Source organism: Varanus komodoensis, unplaced genomic scaffold, assembly GCF_004798865.1.
Source record: "Varanus komodoensis strain SLA01 unplaced genomic scaffold, ASM479886v1 scaffold11, whole genome shotgun sequence".
Taxonomy (NCBI): Eukaryota; Metazoa; Chordata; class Lepidosauria; order Squamata; family Varanidae; genus Varanus; species Varanus komodoensis.
The window spans coordinates 8,925,176-8,934,811 of NW_025335317.1; the positions used below are offsets into that span (position 1 = coordinate 8,925,176).

Sequence of the window (9,636 nt, forward strand, 5' to 3'; positions counted from 1 at the left end):
TTTAAGTTGGATTGATAACAACCCTCTATTTTAAGGAGCTGATTCGCTTCTTTCTCTTTCTGTCTGCTTATGTCATACACTATGCTGTACTTAATGAGCTATTCTGAGATAAAACAGTCATTAGCATAAGTGAGATATTTTCCCATTTTGTTTTTAAAGACCAACAAATCCTTTTTGCCTTACCAGTGCTACCAGTGGCCAGCAGTTTCAGGTCAGAATGCAAAAATTATCCTATTCTCAAAGTGAAAAATAATAATAATTGAACTCAGTTCACTTTAGAACCTTTATCAGGACAATCAGTAGAGAATTTAAATTATGAAATCTTCAAAGAGTAAAACCATCTTTAAAAATACAAACATTGATACAAAAAGAAGGAACAACAAAAATATCGTTGTAAACTGCCACTATGAAGATGTTGGTTCAATAAAAGGTTTTTTTTTTTTTTCCATTGGCACCTTGAGAATACATTCTCTTTTTGCATTCTTTCCTGTTTGGGAGTTTCCTTTCTGTTCTTTGTCAATAGTTTCAGGTCCCATTTCTGGAGATTTCCCAATCCATTTTTTTAAAACAAAGAAAGACAACAACAAACTACAAGGGGAACAAGTTTTGTGATAAAGTCCTAAAGCAGCCTGGCAAGCTAAATTACAATTGGACCTCTACAAAGAGTCCTTGGACACATATTGATAGTTCATACACATATGATTGTTCTATAAGCATCGCAGTTGCATCCATTGATTCCCTGCTTTATAAATCATAAATCACAGGTAGACAGCTGAAAGAGGTATGGAATTTGCTTTGGAAGTGAAAGCACTACATATTTCTTCCTAATCTAAGAATAACCCTGCAGGACTGGATGTTTCCATCACCACTTTCTTACAAAGTTTCACGGTGTGTGCTTGGTGTCGCACACTGACTCTGGTGGAGCACCAACACCTGCTGTCCACATGGGTGGGGTAATTCTGTCCATCCGCCTATGTTTATCTTACACCTGCCTAATATGGGATTATGCTTGGAGATGGGCTAATAGAGATCAGCGCTATTTCTGTGCTCAGGCTTCTGCCTGGCGGCCTTCTCTTTGTCCTCAGATGGCTTCATCTTTCTCTTGCCGTCGCTGGAGTCTCTGCAGCACAGACCCTCCTCGCTGCCTGTTGGCAAGCTGTCAAATGTGTTCTCCTTGTTGCCTTCCTTCAGGTTTTGCCCTTTCCGGGCCTTGTGGCGGAGGTCAGCACATCTCTCCATGCACGTAAACCGGGTCTCGGTGGTGCATGCGTACATCCCAGCAGGGACAGCCAAGACCATGGCGCACACGATGATGATGATGTGGATGAGCTTCTCCCTCTGCTCCAGCTCACTGATGTCACTTCCAGTGACAAACACGATGCATTGCCCCTTTTGAGGCATCTGGTTCCTCAGAGTAATGCACACTTCGTACTTGGTGGCAGGAAGCAGGTCATTGACAGAATAGCTGTTGATGCCGGGCCCAATGTAGATCATGTCTTTCTTGGTGTCATCGTATTTCCCAAAATGGAGGGTGTACCAGGTATCTGCTGGGTTCTCAGTCATGCTATACCACTCCAGAGTTATCCCATAGACTGTCTGCTTGGCGATCCTCACATCAATGTATGGATTCTCCATGGAGATGGAGGAAGAAAAGGAAGAAGCCACCACTCGGGGGGCTTGGACTTTCAGCATCACTGTGGAGGAGGTGTTACCCAGGAAGTTGGCTGCCTTGCAGGAGTAATTCCCCTCATCCACAAGATGGGCTGACGGAATCACCAATTCTGACTTAAGTGTATCTTCACTAATATGGATGGTGGACACTAGGGGAAAAACAACCAAGAGCAAGCATGTTAAATTCTACTTTTCAGCTAAAGCAATACTTGAGCATCTCATTGTTTTGCTATTTATAGCACTATCAGAATCATAGAAACATTTTTTAATTGTAGAGATGTCCACATCTTTGAGGTTTTAATGACACTTCCCTTGAAATTCCCCAAATGTTTTGCCAAAGCAGGAACCCCCAAATACAGAAAAGCCAATATATAAACCAATAAGCCTGAGGTATACTTAAGCTGTGTCTACCTGCAAGTAAACCCTTTGAACCAAGCAGACCTTACTTCTCAACAGATAGGTATGCAATTGTAGTATTAAATCGGTTTTCATCTTGTGGTAGCCCTTTCTTTTTTGATCTCTCTGGGTCCAATGCATGCAGATGGCGCTAGTTATTAAAGCAGCAGAAGAAAAAAAGGTGTAGTGTTTTGCTATCGATGCAAATCATAAGCAAATCATACGCAGATTCAGATGCATCCTTTCCTCATTGATCGGGCATGAAGAAGACTTCAGAGTCTCAGTTCCACCTTTCGCACCTGTGCATCACTGTCTGACTTGGAGGGGACTGTTTTCAGCAAAGCTTACTGGGTTGAATCCAGACTTGGTCATAGCTCACAGTAGATCCATTGAAATCAGTGAATCATGATTTTCTTAAGGCCCCTTGATTTTAATGGGTCAACTCTAAGTACAGCTAAATATGGATCCAATCCAATAAAAAGTAAATTAAAACCTTCTCTCTCTAAGTCAGTCATCAGCAACGAAGTGCCCACCAGATGTTTCAGATTGCAACTTTTGGTATTGGCAACACTGAGTGAGAACTGGAGGGCACTAGTTTGGCTTGTATTGGTTCTGTTTCTATTTATTATCTTTCTTCTTCAATTTAATTTAAAATTTTGGGTCTTGGCAGGGGAGCAGTTACTTTAGTTTAACCTGTTTTATCAGTCCTTTCTAAATGATACAGATTCTCCTGAATCCAATTAATGATTAGTCCATTAAGAAAGAAACAATTTGTGGGATTGCTTGAAATAATCCATGTAGGTCTTGCTTTTAATGGGACAGTTCTGAATCAGTGAGGTCTGAAGACCTCTTAATCAACACGAAGGGTCCTAAAAGTCTCCATAAACCTGAGCACTTTCTGGGCTGGATGGACCATTCTCTATTACCATTAGATCTCTTCCCACTACTTGCAGACAGGTGAGGTGATGGTGGAGAAGATACTGTCCAGGCTAGGAGGGACACAAGATGGTACCTCAGATATTCTTACATGTGCAGTGTACACAATCTTCTGTTGATCATGGACTTACAGCATGCACACATTTTGAGAATAAAGACTAAATCTTATGAAGAACATAGATTTGTTGATGCTCATGGAAATCCTAAGACATCTTTGACAGTCATTGAGACTGGAGATAATTTGGCAGCCTTTTTCCTCGCATATCAAAGCCTAGTATCTCATTCAAAAATGATACACTTCTGAACTTTCTTCTCTAGTGTCAATGAGGTGTTTAAGTCAACAGGGAAACAGTAATTCATACTGGTTGACAACTGATCCAATAATACTAAAGTCAGATGGGGCTCTTCACTACAAGACTGAGATTTTCCTTCCCTCTCAATAAGGTCTATGGATCAAATCCAAGTTATTGGTTCTAGCTACAACTTTTTCCCATAGTAGTTCAAAACTCTGGGAAAATATGAGGTCCTGTGTTATTTATTTTGTATTGCATGAGTGTTTCTATGCATTGATAACCCAGGAATTAGCTCAACCCATTTCATTTGTAATAATTATCCTCAGGCCAGCCTAAGAACATTTAATGGCATAAGAATCTGTTCAAGATTTAGGAGCAATTTTTTTTATTTTTACAATTTTATAGGATTGTGGAAATAGAATAAAAAATGGGAAAAGTGGGGGAGAAATTAAGGAGCAATGCTCACTTGAACTTTTTAACAGCATTGTAATTCCTGACTCACCGATGTGTCAACTAACCCCAGCACAAACTGCCTTCATTGTGCTGTTTCTTTCACTATATCCCAGATTCCTTCAGACCAGGGATGGCAACACTCCCTGGTGTGCCATGATTTTTCCTGGATGTGCATGTCTGTACGCGTGCATGGTGAGCTCGTGGCACTGCTCTAGGGCTGTGAGGTGTGGACTGGAACTGACAAAACAGATGAAGTTGCTCAGTGGGGCTTTGTCTAAAAGGCAGCAACTCTGAGTAGGAGAATCGTCCATGTCTTTCCTGCTTGCTTTGCAGCACCCTGTGGCTTCTCTCTCTCTCTTTCGGACTTGCCCAGTGTTCTGGAGAATATATGTAGTGCTCCTTCCCCTGCCCTGCCTTCCCTTCCTATTTGAAAACATAGTTTGCAACATTGCTTCAAGCTTGAGATGCATGTCTACTCTGAACTAAGTCACAATGGCTTTACTTAAAAATAAGTTATATTAACTTTAATGGAGAGAATGCATGGAGAACACTGGGGATTCTGATTCCACTGGCTTCACCATACGGCCAATGGGATCAAAGTAGCTACACAGCCTTCCTTCTCTCCCCACACCTCCTTCCCCTCCATGCTTGGGGAGGGCAAGGGAAGCTGTCAATTACCATTTTTCCCTTTAAAAACTTCTCTGCTCCTTCACCCAAGCAGAAATCTGAAAGATGCTTCCTGGAGCCAAATTGTGAAGAAAGGCCTGTGTAGGCTCTGTCCATTTTGGCAAATGGCCTGAAAAACACTTTGCCTGGGGAAGCTGCAGAAATGCCCTGAAAGTGTCCAATTTAGCTCAGGCTCTGCCCAGTCTGACACACATCCACATTAAATAGTTGCCTTACAGTACAACTTACCATTAAATCCTCGCAAGTGTTTTAGGGTATAAGTCCACCAGACTGCTGGGGGTGGACTGGCCTGGACCAAGCAAGTCAAGGTCGCATTTAGTCCAACTAAGACTGTCACGTTAGGCTCAACGGATGATACTAGGGGCTTCATGCAGCTATTCAGCTCCACTTCATGGAAGTATTTTCCCACCCAAACTTTGGGACTGGAGCAGGTTAAGTAGGAATTCATCAGAATGATGGGAGGGCTAACAGACTTGACAAACTGGACAAACCCTCGCAGGCGACAGTCACATAGCCATGGGTTGCCGTGCAAAGCCAAGACAGCATTGGAAATAGCTTCCACCTTCTTCTCCAGCTGCTGGGTTTTTTGGTACACTGGCCAGTTATAGAAGACATCCTTGGAGATGACAGTAAGCTGATTGGAAGATAGGTCTAAGTAGGTCAGGTTAGACAGATAACGGAGGGCATGTTCTGGAAGGACGTCAAGCCGGTTGTGCTTCAGATCCAGTATGTTCAAAGCCGGAGTGTCTTGGAATGCTGTCCATGGTACTGAACTCAATTTGTTCCCTTGCAGCCTCAGCTCAGTCAAATCCTTCAGGTATTCGAGACTTTTTAAATGCATGACGGTGATGTTATTAAAATTAAGCCAGAGATATTCCAAGGTACTCACATTAGAGAATGACCCACGATGCAATTCAGTTAGGTGAGAGTTTTCTATTCTAATCTTTTTTATATCTTCAGGGATGCCTTCTGGAATCTTTCTCAAAGATGTGGACATGCAAAGCAAACTCCTGGAATGGAAATTAATCAAGTTAATGCATATACTTTTGGGGAGGGAGGTGATAGCCCATTCAGTGTTGTTGTTGGTTTAATTCAGAGTATGGACGGTGCCAGTTAACGACTGCAAAGTGGACTTTTCTTTCTGCAGGCACTGTAACAATGAATTTGATTCATTTTCATCTGCCTAGTCATAAAACCCAAATGAAAGCACATTAAAAAGGTTATTAGCATAATATCCAAAACTATTACAGGAAACTAGTCATCCCCTAAGATTAAAAATCACTTAAAATCAAATATATATTTTTGAAAAAACGCTAGAGGTACTTGACACCATCTGGCTACCACCTAGCTAGTTGGAAACAATTCAAGCATGCTTCGTAGCACTATGCATACTTATTCAGAAGTAAACTATGTCCTCCTTACTCTAGGTTGCACTCACAGATGCCAGCCTGTGATTACTCCTTAGTTATGACTAATTTATGTCCCGTTTATTTCATGATAGACTTTGGCTGAATGGTGCCTTTGCTCTGATCCTGTTTAGTTTAATGAGAAGACTGCCCAGGAAGGTCGCTTTCTTCCCCTATTGTGCTGCCACTATGTCTTACCTTCCAAAGTTATCATTGGAACAGGAGCATCCTGGAACACAAGAGAGACTTGCCAGGTTGGCCTCATCAAAGAAAAGAAGGAACAGAAAGAGGAATGTGTAACAAACGAGGTCCATATTCTACTGGAAGTAAACACCACACAGGATTCACAGCAGACATCACAACAGCCTCCAAGTAGCAAAGCCTATTAAGATTAATCTCCCTAGACATAAGGATAGCTACTTGTGAAGGCAGGGCCAGATCTTAAGGGCTTGTGCGCATGTTCATCCGCACTTTGTTATTCCAATAAGTGTTCCAGTTAGTGCAGCTTAGGAGATTGTCTGTAAGCAAAGGCTTGCTTTCATTCAGGGTGCAAAGCGAGACTGTGCTAAAGAAAACTGAAATATGCCTCTAAGATGCTGCGGTTCCCAATCACATCACCACAAACTCTTTATATTTTATTTATTTTGATTTCTTGATAAACTTTAGATTTGCCTTTTCACCGAAGGTGAATTGCAATTAAAAAAGGCCTCTTCAGCATCCATTCTCTGTCCACCTCTGTTCCTCTATAACATGGGGAAAATGGCGTGGATGTATTATGTAAATAGCATCTGTGTGTGTGTGTGTGTGTGTGTGTGTGTGTGTGTGTGTGTGTGTGTATACATACATATATACACACATATATAATATTATAATTATAATAATAATATGCTGACGATGACGATGACGTAACCATCAATGTGATGCAGCTATATAGAGCACTTCCATCCAATTTATTTTCACTATTGTCTAGACTTGTTCAGAACCCTCCTTACCTGCCCACCTGAAAAGAATAAAATGCAACTAATTAAAAGCCTACATTACAGCAATTTGAAATTGCAATAAAGCAATAGTAAAAAATAAATAAATCTCTGTCTTATTCCCAAGCCTCTGGTAGAGCAGAAGAGTTTTCATCTTCTTCTGAGAAGAGATTGTGGGAATCCAGACTTCTCAGGTGGACAACATTCAGAATAGGACCATTGAGGTGGGAGCCCAATCAGTCAAGTAGAGGAAGGTTTCTGGATGGAGGCCTCATCCAGAAACCCATTAGGAGACTTAAAACCATTAGGAGACTTAAACCCATTAGAAGACTCATATGGACCTCCCTAAGATATGCAGGGCCCAGACCACATAAAGTGTTTTCAAACCAGTTTCTTGAAATGAACCCTGAAAGATACTCACAACCCACATGGGCTTGCTGAGTGACAGCTGTCACCTGTTCATGGGCAGATGCTGCCATAATTGTCAAAGTAGCTGCAAGGGGGGACTCATGAATAGTGCATTATGGGATCCTACTCTGGAAGACATTAAGGAATTATCATTATTAATTAACTAGTGCATTAATTTCTTTACTGCCCAATAGTGGAAGCTCTCTGGGTGGATTACAACAATATATATGAATGACAGTAGCTCAGTTTTACTAATGGAAAACTAGCTGGAAATCTAGCTGGAGTTGGTGAAAAGCAGTCCAAGTCACACCATCTCTCTTTGCCTGCCTTGAACTTCAGTTTTTTGCCCTCATTCCATCAAGGGAAGGAACTGCCTCACTTTAATCTGATGAAAGGGAGAAACATTGCTGAGTGTCATCAGCAAGGTTATGGCTCTTCCACCCACATCCTTAGGCAACTCCTCCCATACCTTAGTTCCATCTCAATGTCTCAATGTTAAAAATCGGGGCGGGGGGGGGGGGGAAGCATGCTGAAGAATTCAAGAGGACAGTTCCCATAGGATACAACAAATGCTTCGCAGTCCAACTGCAACTACCTTCTATTTTCCAGCTCCAAACCAGGCAGGTAATCCAGGTTATTATGGTTGAAAGATACCAAGATGGCCAACAGGAGGTCCAGGAAATCACCAAGGTCATACTGCCTAGGTAGGGCTGAGTGAGAGGTGCAGTCCGACAGCAACTCATGGTCACACGTTGTCCACCTCTACGCAATTCCATGCCCAAAAGTCAGCAACTGCTTCAGTGCTTTTACCAGGCAAATCACATGAAGCTTGCAATAATGCATGAGCCATCCCTAAGATGTCAATCCCAAATTTCTGAGCAAGCAGCAACACTATTCCATCCTTCTCATAAATGAAACTCTTAACGTAAATATTCATTCCAGGATGAATTTCCTGAATGTTGATGTTATTTGAGTAGAGGTGAACCCATCAGCACTTACCATGCTACTAAAATTCTTTTTATACTATGAACCTCCTCGTCTCATTGGATGGTGAAGGTTACGCCCCAGAAAAAGTATTATGGCATTTTGAAAATGTCAGCACAGGTATAGTACATATCAGTGTGAGAAAGGGGTGTCCTTTGGGTGATATCTAGTGCTAGTAGCTGGTTTCACAGCTCTCCATAAAAATTATGGTGTTTGTTTTGCTTTATAGGTATGTTTTAAACCTTTTTATTTATAGGCATTGTGATTACATAAATATTAAAAATGAATAAAGCATAAATATGATCAAGAATCCAAAACGAAATAATAAAAGCAATCAAAAGACAAAAGCTGACTGCAAGTTGATGGGGAAATGATTAGTTGCATCCCTTTGAAACTATGTCAAAAATGGAAATTCCCCTGAATCTGTTTGCCCTGCATTCTGTCACATTTCAAAGTCAAAATCTGTATTCTTTTGCTGCCACCTCATGTTTGTAGCTGGTGTTGTTGTTTTCAGAACACACTGTGTTGATGGAAAAATGATTAGCTGCATCTCTCCAAAGCTAGGTTGAAAATAGAGATTAGTCTAAACCTGCTTAACCTTAGAAGACCAGGATAGAAAAGGTATTTATAGTGGCATGTTAGATTTATTTTCCCCAACCTTGGCTTGCGTTTGTTGCAAGTAAACAGTGGTCCAAATTTTCAGCCCTTTGAGTCAGAGATGCCTTAGAATCAATAACAGAAGAAGCTGGCATTGGAAGAAACGACATGGCAAATATGTTCCCTTTTCTGGGTATATTCTGGGCAAAAGGTGGCCTTGTAGCACCTACATCAACTATTTGGGCTCTGTGTCATTGGTTAATTATAACAAAGCCCTTTAGGTCATGTACTCAGATGCTCCCAATTCCTGAGTGATTTATGTGAGCATATCCTCCACTTATGCGCTCTGGATACTAACAAGCCTCTTGCATGGGACACACTGCGATATTTATTTGGAAGACTTCTATGCCGCCCCATTCGCCGAAGCCTCAGGGCGGCTCACAATAATATTACAGTGTTGCCCTGCATAACTCCCATGTCATCACTAAGCTGCTCCAAAAATGTGAGTGGAAGTCCACAGATAGAAGGTGGAGGAGGCATAGCAGGGAAGGAAGGGAGAGACCAGGCTAGTGGCACCTCCTAAGATTGTGGGATCTGGCTGAAGACCTCATCCCGAGAACCATGGACCCCTGGAGGATGCCCACTCACTGCCTCCCAGGAAGAATTTAATTAATTCATGAATTAACTAATTCCTATACCACCCAACAGCCAAAGGTGGCAGCAAAGACATTGGTGATGGTATAGATATAGATATCCACAGATTTTGACTCTGAAAATATGGCAAAGAGGAGCACAACCTAACCTCATCTTTCATCCAGAAGGAGAGAG

General features: G+C 41.6%; 1 protein-coding gene across 1 annotated transcript; it reads right to left on the reverse strand.

Annotated features, from left to right (window-relative positions):
• Nucleotides 1–1,020: 1,020 nt before the first annotated feature.
• Nucleotides 1,021–6,075, reverse strand: LRIT2 (leucine rich repeat, Ig-like and transmembrane domains 2). Its single transcript, XM_044419910.1, has 3 exons — nt 6,041–6,075; nt 4,665–5,446; nt 1,021–1,820 (listed from the first exon to the last, which is right to left on the reverse strand). Exons 2-3 carry the CDS (start codon nt 5,431–5,433, stop codon nt 1,021–1,023), a joined length of 1,569 nt encoding a protein of 522 aa, XP_044275845.1. The 5' UTR covers nt 5,434–5,446; nt 6,041–6,075.
• Between the last annotated feature and the right edge of the window lie 3,561 nt (nt 6,076–9,636).

Bases quoted from the DNA above. Each gene is read 5' to 3' on its own strand.
- LRIT2 (XM_044419910.1), bottom strand. From the start codon at position 5,433: ATGTCCACATCTTTGAGAAAGATTCCAGAAGGCATCCCTGAAGATATA. The intron at 1,821-4,664 runs GTAAGTTGTACT...TTTTTCCCCTAG, and splicing joins ACACTTGCGAGGATTTAATG to TGTCCACCATCCATATTAGT.